The 20,000-nt window shown below is 40.0% G+C and overlaps 1 protein-coding gene across 1 annotated transcript in view; it reads left to right on the forward strand.

The window, feature by feature from the left end:
* The first annotated feature begins 10,884 nt into the window (after positions 1–10,884).
* The window catches only part of LOC137975511 (uncharacterized), a 9,204-nt gene continuing 88 nt past the window's right edge, over positions 10,885–20,000 (forward strand). The window contains exons 1-3 of the mRNA XM_068822623.1: positions 10,885–11,037; positions 14,572–14,689; positions 15,306–20,000. The exon at positions 15,306–20,000 is cut by the window's right edge and continues 88 nt beyond it. Coding sequence (XP_068678724.1) covers positions 14,602–14,689; positions 15,306–19,174 — 3,957 coding nt within the window. The 5' untranslated portion in view covers positions 10,885–11,037; positions 14,572–14,601 and the 3' untranslated portion in view covers positions 19,175–20,000. The remainder of the gene's footprint in view (positions 11,038–14,571; positions 14,690–15,305) is intronic.

The following is a 20,000-nucleotide window of genomic DNA, read 5'->3' on the forward strand; positions in this document are numbered from 1 at the left end:
CATTCATTTTGATTTTAAGTTCGTAGGGCAATAAAAACATTTAAAAAACAGCCCCATTAAATTTACGCAACGGTTTGTCCACGAGTTTTCCAAACTTTCAGCCAGGGCTTTTCCATCCGCCCGCTCACTTCTTTTTTACGTTTCATGATCATTTGGAAATAAATGTGCCATTCTTTTGCTGGCCTGGAATTTTTCCCCGGCGTTTTTGTCGCCATGTTATTTTAACTAATGCTTGAAAAATATTTATGAATCAAGCAGACTAGTGCACGACTGATAAAACAACGCGAATATCAGTCGTGCAGTAGTGTACTTGATAAACATTGTATTCCAACGCATTTTTATAAAACTTGACGTTTCGTATGCTAGTCAACACACATTTTCAAAAGTGACCGTTACAATTTTTAAAAACTATATATATATCGTAAACAATAGGGGTCTGGAACCTAGACTGAGAAAAATGATCTGCAGCAGTACGTGTCTAGACATAATGAAAAGTAATAGCTAAAACAGCAATAACTTCTCACTACTAATATTTACATTAAGGGAAGGCTTTAGCTCTTGAATGAACAAAGTCTCTTTAACTTTACAGTGAAAGTCAGTTTTTCCGGACGCTAAAATGTCAAAGTGATCCCATTTAATGTCGTGGCCAGTGGTTCTCACATGATCAGCAATGGCAGATGAATGGTCACTTTTAGATAGGGCCTTGAAATGTTCTGTTTTTCTGTCGTGGAGTCTTCGTTTTGTTTTGCCAATGTAGAATTCATCGCAGTTCCAGCAGACAGCTTTATAGACGACCTTGGACCTCTGAGATCGGTTCAAGCGATCTTTGTATGGAAAAAAGGAGTTGATGCGGCGTGTGTTTTGGAATATGATCTTGAGATTGACGAAAGAGTAGAAATTGTATACGCAGGATTTCAGACGTTTCGTGACTTGGTTACTGTGAAGACCTAAGTAGGGTAACACGATTAAGATATCTTTTTTGGGGACTGTAGCTTGAACAGGGTTATTTGATTTGTTTTTATTTTTGTTCAATACATCGTAAATGTTGAACGTGATAACGCCTTGAGGGTAACCATTTTGCAACAGGAGCTTTCTCAGATCTTTAATAGCGGCCTGTAATAAAGATGGCGAGTACAGGCCGCTATTAAAGATCTGAGAAAGCTCCTGTTGCAAAATGGTCCGCTGTTTGTGTTATTTTCCTAATGAAGCTACGATGGCCTAAGAACAAGAGTTTATACGATAGTGTAATTGACTTTCATAAATATTTTAAAATTAATTTTGACTGATCAAGATCTTCTCTGATCCAACGTTGTGCAAGACTTATCGTCCACGGTTTTTACAAAGGTTTTGAAACCTCAACTTCACTAGCCTGTGTACAGACCGCCCCTCCTCTCAAAAAAAAAATCGGAGAGGAACGGTCTGTGATTTACCGTTAGTAATCGTGTTCCGGAATAATTTTGCATACATTATTTAGTAATCTACGCTGACCAAAATTGGCGTGGCTCATATTTCGTTTGGAGCTAAATTCTCAAAATAGTGGTCAATGGTAGATTTCAAACGTGCATCGAAGAGCGTCTCCGATAGTTTTAAGATACCTTGGCTTTATATCACAGATGCACTCTTTAAAAGGAGAGGATGTATTTGCAAGTCTTCCAACCAGGTACGGCTCTGATCTTCAAAACAGCACAGATGGTTGCCGATGAGCTGTTATTTTCCTCGGTGTGTACATTCTCAAATCTTCCATGGCATCACGCTTTGTAGATTGTACTTGAGAATGGCTAGGCTGGTTGGGATTACATTGACTGGTAAGGAATAGCGGGAGACGTTTTCGAGTGGACAATCTTTTGAATAGTGCTATATTCACCTCGTGAAGAGCGCTTTCGTTTCTTTTGCGCTGACAATTCCTACAAATGTACGTCGAATCGATTTCCACTTTACACTCCATAGATAGCAATTCCGCTCGTACTTGAAAAGAAAAACCTCTTTGACAATCAAAAAGATTTTTATTCGTATTTTGTACCGTGCTCGAAAGTACACACGAACGAACTCATCGTAAAATCTCTCACGGTGGTTCTCACGGTGTTGTTGTGGAGAAATAAAAATAAAAGCCAATCAAAACTCGTTGTTTCAATGATGTAATGATCGATGGGTAATAACCAATCAAATCATTTTCCACACATTCCAGGAAAAACCACGTGGTATGGAACACGATTATCAACGGTAAATCACAGACCGTTCCTCTCCGATTTTTTTTTGAGGGGAGGGGCGGTCTGTACACAGGCTACAACTTCACTAATGATCGAAGTAATGCGTGACATATGACAGTCGCGTTACCTGCGCAGTAACGTTGCGCACAAACAATTAGCGCGAACGTCCTTGTTCACCACTTTGCACAATCCCATAATACACCTCTATTACGCCCCAAAACGTTTGCTTAACCATTGTTTGCAATTTCTCCTGGGACATGAAATGTCCCAAGAGAAGTCGAAAACAATGCCTATGCAGATTTTTGGGGGTGTAAAAGAGGTGTATTATGGGATGTGTGCAAGTAGTAAATGAGGAACATTTCGTAGACTAAGCAATCAAATTTGCCCTGGCACTTTCTTAAGACCTCAAATTAGCATTCTTTCAAAAGATCTTTACTACCGTGAGCTTGCAAAAAATGTCGCCCAATTGCCGAATTTTTGTGTTCAGCAATGCGTTGGTGACGGTGTCGGGCTGTATACCCAACACAATCTGCATCGCACAGATCACATTCAGAGTAATAAATAACAAATTGCTGACTCACAGCTGATGGCTTGATTTCTTAGGGTTTAAGATCTTCCCCCAATTGCTTTCTAACGAAAATCGGTTGTATTGTAACACCAATCTTATGACTAAGATCACGTACTTGTTTCTGGACCGCATTGGCAGCCACTTGCTCTTTGGATGGAAGTCTCATTGTGCCACTATCATTGGTGTTACCTAACGCCCTGTTTTCTGGGGCAATCTGAAGAATAAAGTTGTTAATAGTAGAATTGATTAGGCCAACCGGATAGTCAAGGCGACTGAATACAGAACGCAATTTGTCAAATTCTGGATTAAAAGCCACAGCTGTAAAAGATAGGGCATAGGCACGATGTAACAATGTCTTTAATAAAGAGCCTTTTAGCATTTATCAGTAGTATGACTGTGAAAGTGTAAAGGCAACCCAGCGTTTAAAGGGGGTAGTTTCTAAAAAAACTGTGGTGTTGCGTCGGTGGGGAAGTAGTACACGAAAATTTTGAGTTTTATCAACGGAGTTGATAATGTAAATTGACCATCGGACAGGGATTATAAAAGCTGACGTTTCGAGCGTTAGCCCTTTCTCAGAGACAATCGAGGAATTATGGGTTGTATGTAGTTTTTATAGAGGAGTAGGAGCTACGAGTCTACCAGTCTCACGATCATTTTGGAGTAATTTAAAATTATTAAGGATGATACTTTTGATTGCGTGATTATGAGGATGGAGAGTAAGGGTAAATGGAATTTTCTCATTCTTATCCTTTTGTGACATTTGAGTACTGACAGTCGATCAAATTGTTGGGCGCGATGATAGCCCGCTTTTTCCCATATACCTGGGAAATTTCGGAAACTTCAATGGCTTTCCCAGATATCAAAATTTATATCAGTGGCAACTTTTTATGTACCAGTGTGCACTACAAACCTACAGATTCTCACCGTTATTTGTTGTACTTATATCTTCACATCCATCACATGTCAAGAACTCCATTTCTTATTCTCAATTCTTTAGACTTCGACGTCTATGTAGTGTTGAGACCGATTTTTCCAGCAAATCAGATGTGCCAGTTCTTCGAAAAACGTGGCTATCCTGTCTCTGTGGTCAAAGCGGGCCATCATCGCGCCCAACAATTTTATCGACAGTCAGCACTACAAATGTCACAAAAGGATAAGAATGACAGATTTCCATTCACCCTCACTTTCCATCCTCATAATCACGCATACAAACGTATCATTCTTAATAACTTTAAATTACTCCAAAATGATCGCGAGACTGGTAGAATGTTTTCGCAACCTCCACTAATTTCATTCAAACGCGACAAAAACATAGGCAACTTTTTAGTCAGAAGCGCACTCAAAGATAAGGTGCAACCCGTCATTTTCAAATGCGCGCGCTCACGATGCAAAACTAGTCTTCACTCTTAACACTAGCAAAATATCGGGACCTAAGTGATCTGTTAAGATCACCGATCGTTTCACATATAACAAATGTCATTTATTGCATAACTTGTACGTCATGCAACAAATTATACATTGGCTAGACAGGAAGACGACTAGGCGACCGATTCCGCAAACACCTTCGCGATGTTGAGAAGAATTACAAGAATACATCTGAGCCAGTCGCTCGTCATTTTAATCTCCCTAACCACTCCAAACAACACATGTCTATCTGCGGCCTTTCCCTACATCAGGGTACGACGGAAAGCCGCAAGAATCTGGAGCAAAAATTCATCTTCCAAATTGGCACCCTTAATCCCCACGTTATTAAGGTGGCCGAACACAGTTTTCGCGCGTGCTCTTGCTAACGCAATGCAGCGCGCGCGCAAGGATTGCAAAAAAAAAAATAAATAAAAAAAATAAACATGGCTTCAATACAACAATCATTTCATTTGCTGAATGCATCCGCTATCTGTACTATTTTTCCTCATAACTGAACAAAGTGTTTTGATCGTTTTAGTCTTTTATGACAAATGTATGTTAGAAAAGGTAACGATGCAAAGAACTCCGCAATTCGCAGATTTTTCTTTGTTATCGAAAGAACCCAGTTAAATGCAGCGCATGCGTAGTAAGTTAAAAAATTGCAATTGAATGTGGAATAGCTTTCTTGGAAATACGCCGATTTCTCGAGAACCACTCATTAGAATGTAAGGAAATTTGGTATGAAAACACGTTAGGAAATAAGACTGGGGTACTCATAAAAATCTGAACTTTAACAGAGGAAATATAGATATTCCATTGAACCTTCAAAGATCTCTCTGTCAAATTATGATTAAAATAGTGTTTACTTGTGAGCATCGTTACAAGCTTGTTGCATGCAAACCGAGGTTCGTGTTGTTAACTTGCTTGCTACCATTTTTGGCAACCAAAGGATCAAGGGTTTTAGAGAAAAAGGTAAATGAAACGTAGGTATTAAAAACTGTGTTCAGTCACCTTAACGAACACTTTTCATTTAACTAATGTATTCCTATTTTTCACTTTGCCATGTTACCACCAATAGCGTAGCTCCTACTCCACAAAAAAACTACACACAACCCATAATTCCTCGATTGGCTCTGACGATGGGCTAACGCTCGAAACGTAAGCTTTTATAATCCCTGTACGGTGGTCAATTTACATTATCAACTCCGTCGATAAAACCAAAAATTTTCGTGTAAGATTTTAAACGTCCGATTGTACAACGTACCAAGTCTAATTACTCGGGCCCAGAGGGGCACGAGTTATAAAATACGTTAGATTTCAGTTTTTTTTTCCTGTGCAGCAAAATGCACAATAGAAAAACGTGGCGGTGTTTGATTGGGCAATGCACAATAGAAAGCACATGGCGGTGTTTTGATTGGGTAATGCGCAATAGAAGCTGCGTGGCGCTGTTTACAATAGTTATTTAAGCAAAGCACGTAATCCAAGGTCATGAAGGGCACTGTGATGCGTTGTCTGGGATTGATCGACGTTGCATTGGCTTAATCGATTTCTTCTTGGGGCGCTCAAAACACATACAAAGAAAGGCATAGGCTTTTCGCGGTAGACCCACCATAAAGGATGTCAAGCGTCAGCTTCGAAACGGGTCGTTCCGCGAACTGAATGAAACAAGAATATACACAGTCGAATGTAACTAAAATGGACGCAACCGTGATTGAAAGTGATGCAAATCAAAATACTAATTCTTTCATGATGAGCAGCGGGTACCATATTGAGAACTACTTTGAAGATGATAGCGACAAAGAAAGTAAGTCCACAAACAAATGGACGCCATATTGGAATCTTCTGAAGACAAAGTAAAAACATTGGCACAGCGAACAAATGGCCTAACGCTTGTACCATTTTCACCCGCGAACAAGCAGCTTCCTGCTCAGTGTACCATTGACTACGGAGATAAGTTTTTTGTCTATTGCGTTTTTTTGTTTTTTATTGTTAAATAGTTTGTTTCTTGAAGTGGTCTAGCTTATATCCTTTGTTCAACTAGCCATTTTAGCGATCGTGTTCACTGCCATCTTGAGTATATAGTTCTGTTCTAGTTTTACAAGATTTGATGTCATCAGTGGAGACTGTGATCAGCTCTTTAGAAAATAACTGTAATGTTGTTTGAAAGGCTGTACAGTCATTTGAATCTCAATCATAATAAAGACTTGATTCCAAAGGGGAAATACAGGTCTCAATAAACAAAAGTGTGTTTACTTTAGTTGTGATCTGCATGTGCATTGACATAGACTTGCCCGAGAACCGAGCAGAATAACAGAGAAAAGGCTGAGACATCTATTTTATAACAGCAGAAAAAGGAGGGCGTTACTAAACACAGGAACGGAACAGAACGGAACGGAATAAACCGGAATATACCGAAACGAGCCGGAATGACACCGGAATGACACCGGAATGAGGCGGAGACTGACAGAAAAAAAAATACATTAAAGAGGAAGTAACAAGTCTTGGAACGAGTCACAATATGTTCTCACAATTCTTCATGTAAACATATTATCAACGATCGATCTTTTTTCTGTGCTTCTGACTTCTTTCTTCAAATAAAGAAAAACTGCGTTCAGGTTCAATGGCATTATGGCCAACAATCGGGAAGAGAAAAAGAGTCTTCCGCCCGTTTGCGCGAATCTATTTCCGTATATCTGCATCACGTGTGGGTCGTGGGAAGCAGGCAAGCAGCAACGGTAATTAGTTTGTGGTTCGCTGAACTTGATTGTGATTGGTCAATACACAATTGACCAGTCAGAATGAAGTAAAAATGTTCACGGGTTTTCTGACTCGCACAGTGAAAGCCGCCTCCGAGATCCATAGACAAAAACAATTAGAGTAACATTCTGTTTCTCTTGCTACTGCATTTGTTCACGGAAAAAATGTTACTGCCACAACAAATAATTATTCATTTAGCGACAAATATACCTGTCAAATTTTTCTCGTGATCGATCGAAGTGTGTTCCGCTTTATTTGTGTCATTCCGCCTCATTCCGGTGTCATTCCGGTGTCATTCCGGCTCGTTTCGTTATATTCCGGTACCATTCTTGTTCATTCCGGTGTCATTCTGGTGTCATCCCGGTGTCATTCCGGCACATTCCGGTGTATTCCGGTATATTCCGTTCCGTTCCGTTCCCGTGTTTAGTAACGCCCGAAAAAGGAGGAAACTTGCTGGAACGTATTTGATTAACAGTGTACCAAGGTCATCCGCATTTCATCGTATTACTAGCCAAGGAGATCACGTGCTCGTAAACAACGATAGGAGCTACCTCATGTATGCGTTTAAATCGAAGCACGTGGTATGTAACACTTTTCCAAAAGCGTGGATGAACAGGTAAATGCAAAATGATGTTTGAAACATTGAAGCATGTTCCTTAAACTTTAAAGTGTGTTTGAATGTATTTTTAAAAATATTAGCAACACTTGTGCTATCCAGACCATTTGGAAAATGAAAGTTAAATTTCACACAGAAATCAGGAATACCCGTTACGATTTGTAAAAGAATGTTGTTTTTGTTTTGTTTTCTCAGAAATGGAACGTATTTATTTTGAATTCAGGGTGAACAATTTACACAGTGAGGTAGAGTGACCAATCAAAACAGAGTTTGTAATTGGAAATCTAAACATCTTCGAGATAAAAAAACAAACTTGTGAACACGTAAACCTGAAATATTGCAAATCATAATGCTGACAAACCCAAAAGCGAAGGAAATGGATCATGCATATGACTGGATACCTGAATGATTTTGCGTTAGATTAATGCACTAGTCATTTGTTTCCCCCACCCCCTGACGCCCGGGGATAGTGGGGACATATGGGGAAATTACTAGGGCAATTACACGAGATTACGCCACAATTACGCCTCTATGGGGTAGGGAAATTACAAGATTTTCGTTCCTCTACCCTACCCCTCTGGCGACATACAGGGGGAAATATCGGGGAATTCTTACCTAGGAGGAATGGGACTGAAAAGAAACGAAGAGCAATGGTAATGAGTATTTTCACACGTGCAAAATCAATATGGCGGCGGGAGAAGTCTAAACTTTTTCTTTATTGGTCGCTTATTCCTGTCTTGTTTCTATCCAGTTCTTCTTTTTTGTTTCGTTCCTTATATAGTTCATGTGGCACACACAAATGGCAAGAACTGTATATTGTGGTAATCTCCCTAACATTTCCTTGATGACTCAGAATCTTTTAGGAACAGAGGGGTGGGGGAATTACGTGTGTTTGTCTGCTCTAGTCCCCAGTGGAAATACACCTACTTTACAACCATTCAAATGTAATTTCCCTACCCATCCCCGGGGGTCAGGGGGTGGGGGAAACAAATGACTAGTGCATAAAGTGCAGTATATTGTTAAAATTCCCAAGTTATGACTTTTCGTGTTAATTAGTAATGCAAACAAGTCTTAGTAATAAATTGGATTAACGAGGAAACTAGTTATTGCCATGGTTCGTATTTAACGCATGTAATCATGAGAAGATTCATGGAAAACGGAATTTGAAATGTTATGCAGGGGTAGTAAGTATTTGAAGGTAAAATAGGTGTTTGTCGGCGGGTCTAAATCACTGGTCACATTTCACAGGTCAGTCGTTGCAGGTCATTGTTTTAACTTTTGGAAAGTAATCCTAGCCCGCAATGTGGCTAACGCTAGGCCTAATCAGGGTTTTTAGGCCTAGGGTTAGTCAAATTGAGGGTTCTGGGTCACTTTTACAAAGGTAAAACAATGACCTGCAACGAGTGACCTGTGGAATGTGACCTGTGTTTTAGACCCGCCGGGTGTTTGTAGACTTTATGCTTCGATGTATTGTGCACATAAACAAGTATCTGTTCTTCTCTTTAGATCATTGCCCTATCAGTAAAATACGGTTAATGGAACGTGACCGTACTAAAAGGGCTGTAGTTATAGTTATAGTTATCTTCGTGTTCTTCGTAGTGGGCCGTTCAAGGTCATGAAATCAACGGACATAAAGACTTTGTTCCTTGATCTCAGATTATAACGTACACCTGCATTGGCCAAATCTGTTAAAGCCTCATTCATTACTGCGAAAGAGCACGTGTAATGCCTATCCCTGCTTCATAGTAGAACCTGTGCAACTGGCTACTTTAATAGACAGGGTCTCGCTATAAAAGCCTCAGTTAGTCGTCCAAGGTTCACTTAGTAGTTTGTCTTCTGTGGTAAATCAACTAGCTGTTTGCAATTTGTCGAAGTTTTCCCCCTCCCTCTCTCCCTTTGGATATATCGCTTTGCCGTCATTAAAATAAGGTCACTCCTGCCTGGTGTGGTTAAGTCTGCGCAGCGACTTCCCCCAAGCTTGTTGGCTCGTTTCCTTTGTACATTGCTCACTAACAAATACTCCTGTACGATCCAGCACTTCCTGTTTACCACTCAGCTCGTAGGTTGTTCTATGTCACGCAATCTGGAAGTCGCATAGGCTAACCAGCCAGCCGCAAGGCAGTGTTCCTCTCAAAAAACGCCAATACGTCTGTTGTCTCGTTCTATTGCGCCTTGCGTTATGTGTTTAAAAGCTAATTATGCATGTTGATAATTTTTCATTAGACAAGAGGTTTGAGAGGGATAGAGAGAGAGAGAGAGAGAGAGAGAGAGAGAGAGAGAGAGAGAGAGAGAGAGCAATTTCGAGGCCTCGGTCACAGTTCTTCCCTATACGGACCTCCCAGCTGGCAAATAACATATTTATCTTGACAATTGGGTGCATATTACTGTGAGTATTTAAATTACAACAAATGGTATGTTTTAAATATTTGATTTTCGTGCTATGGATTCATTTGGCATGGCCATCTCAAGGAACTTGTGTACTTCTGAAAGTATTTTCAAGTGCTGACATGTAGTGCACTTCTTCAAGTGTCGCGCACGTGACAAAGTGTTTTTTACGTGCACCACTGCACGAAAGTTTGGTCATCTTGGAAAGATGTTTTCACATCTCACCTTCGTTTCTCTTTCATTTTTTTCTGCAAAAGGTGTTTCGATGAGTCATTTCGTTTCATCTTAAACCGTTCAATTTGCGTTTCCTTTGTCAAACACTGAGCAAGAATACCCCATCGAGCAGTAAAAAAACAATGTGCTTAGCCACTTGGGAATAAATACACTATTTTTACCTCGTTTTCATGGTCCAGTGGTCATTGTCACCACCTGTAATGAAGATAATCTGGGTCCGGGTATTCACTACATACACAGTTCAACATCATGAGAATCGCAATGTAAGGTCGATGTATGAAGGACAGACTTCTCTCTTTTCGTTTCTTTAGTGCTAAATTAACCATACACCACTGTACTTTTGCAGGCCCGAGTATAGGCTACTTGTAGCCTCTTGTTGGGAAATTGAATGCATTTGAAAGTCGATGTTTAAAACTTGCCTTACTCACCAGAAATCAATTTACTTCACGTACTCCGAAGGTGGTTTTGGTGGGCGGAATCATATCCCAAATCGGTCTATGTTACGCTCAAGAAGATAGTAAATACCATTTTTACGCGGTATGCACAAGTAGTCATGTTCTACCAAAGCGCTAACCAATCTCGGACAAATTTATGATTAGCCTACTTCGGTAACTTTGACTTGATTGGTTGAAAAAACTATGGTGTCATTTGGAAGGCTTGATCAAAAGAGACGCTTTAATCATTAACAGCTCTGGAAAATTTTTACACGATTTGATTAATTGAAGACACCCGTGGGGCTTATCAACAGAGAAAGAGCTGTGAGTTGTAAATCTTATAATCGCACAATAGTTTGGAATGTTTTGCTCTAAATGTTTGATTACTGCAGCTATGTTGGGACGCGTGACCTATTTATACTTCGATACCAGGTAATGTTTTGTCTAACACACATTTTATTGACATTTATTCATTGGACATCTTTCTTCAGGTAACTGATTTAATCACCCTTATGATGCCCAACTTGGGTGTTTGATTGTTTTCCGAACATAACTTTCATTCCAATTTTCTGAAAAAAGGTATCGACATAAGATTTGTTCTTGGTGTAAGATACAATTCCAACCGTGAAATTTATTGAACCGTTCAGCAGGTTGTAGAAAGACCTGTTTTCCATTTTTTTGTTTAGCTCCCAAAATGGCTTCTTTGTCATTTATTTACTTCGCGAAACAACCCCCAAAACAACAACTATAAGATTGTCAAGGCGTTTATTTCTACTCACAGACACAGAACATGATAATAGACCTTATTCACGATGGCGGCCATGTTGGATTTGCTATTATCATGCAAATTAGCTACACACTTCTTAGGGGGCAAACAACACAAATTCGAGAGGTTATAACGAACACCTTAGCCACACAGATGATTTGTTTCACGTTCATTAAATGTTTATCACCTAAGCAGTAAATACAATCATTACACAAGTTACTTCGACGTTTTTTTAGTGAAAAATGAGCAGATAACGAAGTAGAAAGTCAAAATGTCAAAGGCAATCAAAAGATAAAAAATATTATAAAATTTACTTAATTCTAAATACTAAAATGGACTTTTTGCAATGTTATTTCAATATTTCGTTGAGCCGATTTTCCGCAATTTGCTTTTTTTTTAATGTTTGCCCCCCCAGCACAACGCATGGCTAATTTGCATGACAATATGAAAATCAACATGGCGGCTATCGTGAATAAGGCCTATTAAGTAAAAAGAAACTTAACGTATGCTCTCATGACAGGTGTAACGAGCAAATTCTTGACCTCACTCACGGTAGAAAGAATTGAAAGGAACTTCGATACAAAGAAAATCAGATATAACTAAATTCTCTAGTACCTTGACACAACGTTAAATCGAGCTTCCACCGTCGCAAATATTCACAATATACATAACAAGCATCATTTTAGGTTACTGAAACATAATAAACAGTTTACAGAAAAGGCGAATTCAATTCTCTGACTCCTAATAGAATCTTTCTTTCCTTCATGGCTGTTTTTCTGTGCTTCACCATAATCAACACTGTGAAGTCAGCACGAAAAAAGCTTTTTTTAAAGAGTTCACACTGAACTTGTCCTTTCGTCTGGCGTCCATGTCAGTGTCACATTATTTGAGTGACAAGTGTATTTAGCGATAGGGCACTAATGGTCCTTATTGGATTTGAGCCTGCAGTCACATTTTCTTTTGTTCAAAACTACATGAAAAAGAGGCTTAAGGGTCAATTCCATGCAAAATGACCCCTCAGCCTCGTTCACGTGGCAAAACCGCTGATAACTCCGATTAGGGCTATTAGGGACACTGTACAGAAATCAAATCAAATCAAATCAGTGGTTGGTTCTTGAGGAGAGGAAAAAACCGGAGTCCCCGAAGAAAAAACCTGCCAGAGGAAAATAGAGAACCAACAAACTCAACCCATAACCAGGTGATCTGGTGACGTTACTCGAAGGACTGGGGAAAAAATTTTTAACTCCGTATCCCACAAACGCGCTCGGCCTTATTTTCGAATTCAACATGACAGAGGCGAGGTTAGATCTTGTCGGGTCTACTTGAATGTTCAATTCAGTAACAGGAAATGTGGTAGACACGGAATGATCTGTTGAGTTGTGGCGATGGAAATACTGCAGGGAGTTTGGAAACAACACCTAAGGCCGCGTGCGGTTGTGGGATACGGCGTTAAAATTTTTTTTCCCAGTCCTCCAAATTACGTCACCAGATCACCTGGAAGTGACGATAGAAAACGAGCCACAAAGGTGGCAGACAAGTGCTGTCACCACTGCGCCATCCCTACATGCTCCTGCAGGGTGATGCAGGAGGCAGGTGCTTCCGTTTTGGCTTCCGTTTCCGCGTTTAGCTAGACGGGTTACAGCTGATGTGATCGGGCTGCATTGTGAACGTAATTTATATAATAACCCAAGTTATTCACGGATTTTGATTGGTTCTTGCCTATGATCTATTAGAGGACAGACGCACGATTGACGTCACCGTCAGCTTTTATGCGAATGAAGTTTAATTCTTTATTATATAAAACAAATAGATTCCATGTTGCCGTGGGTCTGTTCAGTAATAGATCACAGAAGACGTCAAAATGTGGTAAGAACATCAGTGACAAACTCGGCTATCGCCTCGTGTGCCACTTTTTTGTTCTTACTACATTTTGACATCATCTGTGATCTATTACTGAACAGACGCACGGCAACATGGAATCTATTTGTTAAGAGTACCTTTGCCGAACACACAATGAGAGGTAAATGTGTATCAAAGTGTAAGTATCGTCAGGCGCCCATGCCCTGGAACACTTGGCCCATGTCACGGTGTGTATGTTGCCGGTAAAATTCGTCCTCAGGTTGAATCCCTTTTTGTCAATGTTAAATTGGTGCTCCTCATTTTACCTGGGTTGAATACGCACTCAGATGAATTGGAGATACCGTTTTTGGAGTTTAAATTAAGCCTAGAGAAAAATTAGGGTCAGGTTAGGATTAGTTTTGGTTATTATAAATTGGTTGGGTTGAGTATTTTAGTCGTTGTAGTGTACCTAGTGGTGAAGAGATAGTACTATAGATCTGGAGTCCAATACCGGTAAGTCCATAGTGCAGTTCTTTGTTCCCTTACCATGCTGTAATGTTGAAACTGAATGGATGAGCGTATGAATACAGAAACCGATAAGATGATACGAAACATTAAGATGTGTTGAGATGCGTAAGTCAGAGCTGGAGGGAAAGAAAAAGAGTTTCGATCAGTGCTTTTTGGGAGGTTGATGGCTGCTTTAAACTAAGGTAGATTGCATATTCAACCTAGGTAAGATCACCAATTTAACCTTAGTAAAAACAGATTCAACCCGACAACATTGAAACAGAAAAAGTTGTTTTTAGACGGCTCTTTAATTACATTTTCCGTGAAAAGATGAGTTTTATTCCGCATGAATGAACATTCTGAGCCCCAATGGTAACTGGAAATATGAAAGGATTGTGATTGGCTTAAAAGACTCTTGGAGGAGTCTCGCTCAGTTGGGGGGAAAATTTGACAACACCGTGGCAGAAATATATAACAATTATTCCATGAGCCCGAGTTGGATATGAAGTGATAAAATAACCAACGAGCGCGTAGCGCAAGTTGGTTATAATCACTTCATATCCAACAAGGGCGAATGGAATAATTGTTTTAGTAAATTCTCAAACCGGGTTTTGCCGCCGATTTTTATTTCCACAATTTTACAAAGCGTCCGGAAAGAGCATCTTGGCGCACCATTTTCCATATGACGTAAAACTTCGACTATTGCCTCATAGTCGGAGTTTTTTAGCCATTCAAAAAGCTAGAAATGCAATAGTCGGAGCTGAAAATTTACTAAAGAGAGATAGATACTTCTGGTCATAGGCTCCTGGTATCGTCCAGAATGCATTATGATACGGATTATTATTAAATTGCAGGGTATAACAAAAATTGAAAAGTAATTACCGATGGATTGGACGGAATTAAAGTACCTTGGATCGATTTTGATTTTGGTGCAAATCTGTTGCGATGTCACCTCTGAAAGAAATGTTGCTGGTAAGTTATTTTAAATAATGTTGAAAATTAGTTCTTGTGTGTTGTTTTCTCTTGATAACTCACACTCAGTCCTTTACATCCTAAATGGCCTTAAAGCTCATTAATATTTTTCAGTGAACAGTTCCGCCGACAAAAATTGCCCGTGATTTTTTATTCCAAATTGCATTCGAAATCATGCCTTATTCTGTAATAAGAGAGAGTGATCTGTGGGTTGTCGACGACTGGGAACAGCAATATGCTTTTCTCCTGGATTTCCACTTGGTTATCTTGTGTTCACTACATCTTTAATATTTACTGTTCCCCTCTCAGTTTGCTTATTTGAGGGCAGCGATTTACTGGGATAACTGAACGGAAAAAATACCAAGGAGCCGGACTAAGGAGCTTAAAATGTTAGGAATTAAACGCATCTGTCTTGAGTTTAATGCTGTTGTCCATTGTCTTGGTTGTTTGCTTCCGCGTGGCTACTCGGAAACAATTAAGTGAACCGTTTTAATGTCCGCGTTTCCATCCATCATTGGTACCATTTAAAAGGGGAAACAAGAGGTTTACAGTCAAGTGACGTATACACGTAGTCTATACTCTGACCTATAAGCTAAACATTTGCATTTCATTACAGGTTTTAAGGATTGGAATTTCTCGAATTCCCCGGAAAAGAATGATAGACATGGTCAACGAGTAATAGATAACATCGAGGACGTGATTAAAATTGGTGATTCATCACTACCGCGAAGAGACCGCTATGGTGTTTTAAGAAACGGTAGTCCAGAGAACAACGAAAATGGGTTTGATAACTATGTCTTCACGCCTTCAGAACGTCAAGTAAGACTATATGGCCAGTTGGAGGAACAACACGCCCTGATTCACGGCTTAAATCTTCACGACTCCCATAAAAAGCGTTTCTACTCAATTCCGTGGGCACAGCGGAAAAACCGAAATAAAGGTGGTGATTGGTTTTGGAAGGAAAAGCTTGGATATAGGCCAAGAAAGGCTGATATAACAGAGAAAATGTTCCCACTTACAATGGAAGAGGTGACAAAATATGTCTCTCCAGTACAAGAGAAAATACTGAACGAACCAGTTATTAAAGTTTCATACGGACTAAATCAAAATACCAGGATGCATAATTTCTCACCAAGTTATAAGGATAGAATACAAGGAAGTGATATGACCATTTCACATCGATCCAATCCCTTACATACTGAAATAAACCCAGCAAACACGGAGATTCTGTCAGGTCCTTTGAGAAATGGTCGACCCGAATCATTTCCTCGCACTACAGGTGTAAATATACCTCTTACAAGAAGTCCGGTCTCTCACTCGGTAGACTTGACTGGAAATGTGAGAGCGGCCACACCAGCGTTATATCAGAGTGGAGGGATTGGAAACCAAGCACAAGGGCTCGTAAATACCCAGCTTCAAGAACTATCCAAAGGCGTTTTAGATCAACTTGGTGACGAAGGATCCAAGTTCGTCTCGATACAATTGACTAAACATCCAAAACTGAGGATTATTTGGGCAAATATCATAGCAAGGGCTCTCATTAGACAAAGTCTTCAAATTGCTCAACTTGATGAGTCAACGAAATCTTCGAATTCGTCTGTTTCAAATATCGCACCGCCTCAATCTGGCAAAGCAGCAACAACGGACGGAAATAGAGTGAACTATGATTTGCAAAATAAATCCAACGACGAATTTAATGTTTCAAACTCAATGAAAGCACTAAATGGAGAGACGATTATGTATCAAAAAACAACAGCGACATCTCAAGTTAAGAATAGTCCGAACGATGACATATCAATGTTAAATTTGCATGGCATATCTGGAAAAAGCAACGTTAACATTCAAGGCAAGGAAAGTGTGAATCCGGTTGTGAATAGGGAAATACAAAAGTTCCCTTTTAATGCCTCAGCTCATACCAATAACGACCCGATAGTAACCAGTCAACATGTTAAATTAGGGATCGGAACACAGCCTTCAACGGAGCCCGGAAACCCAGGAGGTCGAAAAGAGGGCAATAATGGCAATATTAACCTCACCAATCACAGCTTAGAGGTTTCTGTAGCTCAAAACGTTGATGGGCGTGAACCAATTACATCGAATATCACTAAAAACCTTGCTCCTAACAGAGCAAGTGGAAAAGCACACAAACAGATCTCTTCAAGTCAGAAAGGGGCAGGACCTTTTTCTTTAAAGAAGTTTAATTCTGGCAAAAAGAATTATTCACCGATCAATCAAATGATTAGGGATCCTGTGGCGCAGCAAGAATTTCCCGATTTCATGGAAGATCCGTACTTAAGCCAACAGCAGCTTCTAGGGGAAGATGGAGACGAGGAAAATTACTTTGAGCATAAAATAAATAGCGCCGGTCAAATCGTAGACGAGACGCTACCAAGTTACAATGACACTTTTTTCAAAGCGGACAGAGGAGAAGCGAATTACGTCGCAAACTCACTTCAGGGTGATTCGCTCACAACAGCTCAATTTGCAGAATCATTGGCCCGAAATGATAAACTTACTGATACAGAAAACTTACAAAATGCCCAACTTTTGTCTGCAGTTTTGAAGGAAGATCGTAAAATAGCCTCAATCGACAACCAGCAAGAAACCAGTCAACCCCAACAGCGTCCCAATTCGCGGGGAGCTTCTCGCTCTGCTAGTGGCAACGGTGGTAACACGCGGACAACTTCTAAAACAAGCGGTTCATCCTTTGAAGACCATTTTGGCGATGCAATGGTTACAAGTGAACTTCAGAATGATATGGCACCAAATGCTATTTCGGATATAACTGGTGCTAATCTAGGAGGTTTTTATGGAGATTATGACATGAATGAACCGAAATCATCTTATATGTATGGAGGGCAGGACACAGGAGCTGATCAGACAGATCTGCTGAATGAAAGCGATACTGCAAGCTTATCGCCGCAATTCGACGCAACTCCTGTACCAGGAGAAGTTGTACAAGCGCAAAAGAAACACCAAATACACTCCGGGTTAAAGCATTCCGTGAAACACAAGAAAATGAGACTAGTAAACAAAAAAGCCAAATCCTCACCTGTTTCAATGATCCGTGCCCCTAAAACGAAGTTTAAACGCGTCAAAACGTCAGAAAGTCGTTTTGCTGTGGAAATTAGACCCATTAAATCACAAAATCAACCTGCGACTCGAGACTCTGAAATAAGCCCAACTTCGATAATATTTGGTCTGACTAAAACTGATATGAAGGAACTAGAAAAGCACTTAGCCCACGGAGGACAAGTTTCAGATGGAAGGCTTGGACGAGGCACAAAGTCAGAGGATGAACACAAAAAGCAGACCGAAGGCTCGATGGAGGATCTTGAGGATAAAACGTTAGTGCACAAAAAGTCTCTCACTAAAAGCAGCAAATTTTCAAACAATCGTCAGCATGTTCATGTCATGGTGCAACAAAAAGGAAAGACGAGAAAACACTTTAAGCCATCTTTAGATTTGTTGGGAATCCGTAGAAGCACAAACCAAAAACCAAAGAAAATAAATTTGGCATCGTGGGAGGGTGTTACTGACGTGTTAAAAAGTGGTCTGGACCAAGTCCGAGATATCGTCCCCAAAGTTTCAGGATCTGCCTTTGAAAGAACAATGAAGAATTTCGATGGGCAAGAACACAGCAACTCTCACGGGCTTAAAACACCAGCATTCGAACGTTCCCTCTATAAACACTCCAAAGGTTTGAGAAGAGGAAGACCATTAAATAATAAATACAGGAGAAACGAAATTGGCAAGGACAGTAAAACATATGACCATTTTGGAACAGTGAGCGGGTTTGGTGTTCCAAATTGGTCCAGTCTCAAGGTCACCACTTCCCTCTCTGAGGGAAGAAAACTCAAAGGTAAGAGAAACTTAAAGGAATTTGAAACCAATTTAAGCGATGGCACTTTTCGAAGCCCGGACTTTGAGAAGCAATTATCACAGGCGCTGTTTCAGGAAAACAAACACGATCTAGCGTATGTTGGTGCAGTAACCGATGTGGATAATGAGGGCTTTAATACACTGATTAATCATTCTAATTTCCCAAGCCGTTTTAAGACCATTTCGCCAATGGCCAAATCAAATGTGAATGACAGACTGGTTGGCCTGTTAAAAAGTGGTGAAGACATGCCTAATATCAAAAACAGTCAAGAAAAATTGGTGTTGTTTTTCAAAGACACCGACAGCAAAATTAAAGAAGGCAATACTGTTGCACGACCTAGATTCGGTGAAAATAATGATATGGAAACACCCGAAAACATCAGAGAGTCTGCATTCCATGATTTAACTCCGGAGCGAAAAGTTGGAAGTTCCAGTTTCAAAGAACAGGAAAATATTGGCACAGACGGCCAAAGTCAACTAGCATCAGTGCTAAAATCTGCGAATAATGGTGATCAGAGAGATTTAAAGGAACTGGAGAAGATGGACAGTGAAGACGAAAGAAATGCCCAGAGTCTTTTTATGCCGGTACCAGGGATATTGTAGTATAAAGTGAACAGAAGACAGGTGAGCTCCCCAAAAAGGAAAAATAAAGAACAATCCGGACGTACATTAATCCAATTTAACCTCGGAAAGCTTCGAAAATAAATACCTTCCTTACCAGAACAAATCACACATCATTTTAAGCGCGTTCGAATATAGAGCACCAATTAGGAATTCTACAGACGGAGACAGTTACTTTAGTCGATTCTTTCTTTTGTTTTATTGTTGTTGTTCCAATTCAGTGGATAGTAATAGCATCATAGCCGCGAAATCAGTTGAGCACTAGAACAGTCTAGTTGAGCACGACAAAGAAGAGCACATGGAATACGAGCTCATGCAATGCGCATGCACTCGTTCCCAGAGCTACTCGTCTTCTTTTGGAGTTGCATGAGATCGGGGTTGAGTGTTCCAGTTACATAGAAAGATGTCCCAACATGGTGTCTAAAATGTGAAGTCGAAAAAAGGCATCGACTGATTCCTTCGGGACTGAATTAGGAAAACGACATGAATAGTGTAAGTTGTTCGTCGAACGAAATTAGCATTATTTTATGTTTTAAGCTTATGGAACTTAAGTAGAAAAAAAAAAATCAGTGAAATTTTTCGCCATCTGTTAGTCGGACGACTCCAACGCTCTATTGTCCCAGAGACCAGTTGGAGTTTCTGGTTCCTTGTAACCATGACAGGACATACACATCATATTTGACTAATAGACCATAGTAACAAAAGTGCGAGTCAACAAGTACACATATTGTCTGATTATTTACGGTTAATTGAGACATTCAAGCACGAGCGAAAACTTCCTCGAGGGAGGAGTTTTCTGAAGAAGCTC

Source organism: Montipora foliosa, chromosome 11 (assembly GCF_036669935.1).
Source record: "Montipora foliosa isolate CH-2021 chromosome 11, ASM3666993v2, whole genome shotgun sequence".
NCBI lineage: Eukaryota > Metazoa > Cnidaria > Anthozoa > Scleractinia > Acroporidae > Montipora > Montipora foliosa.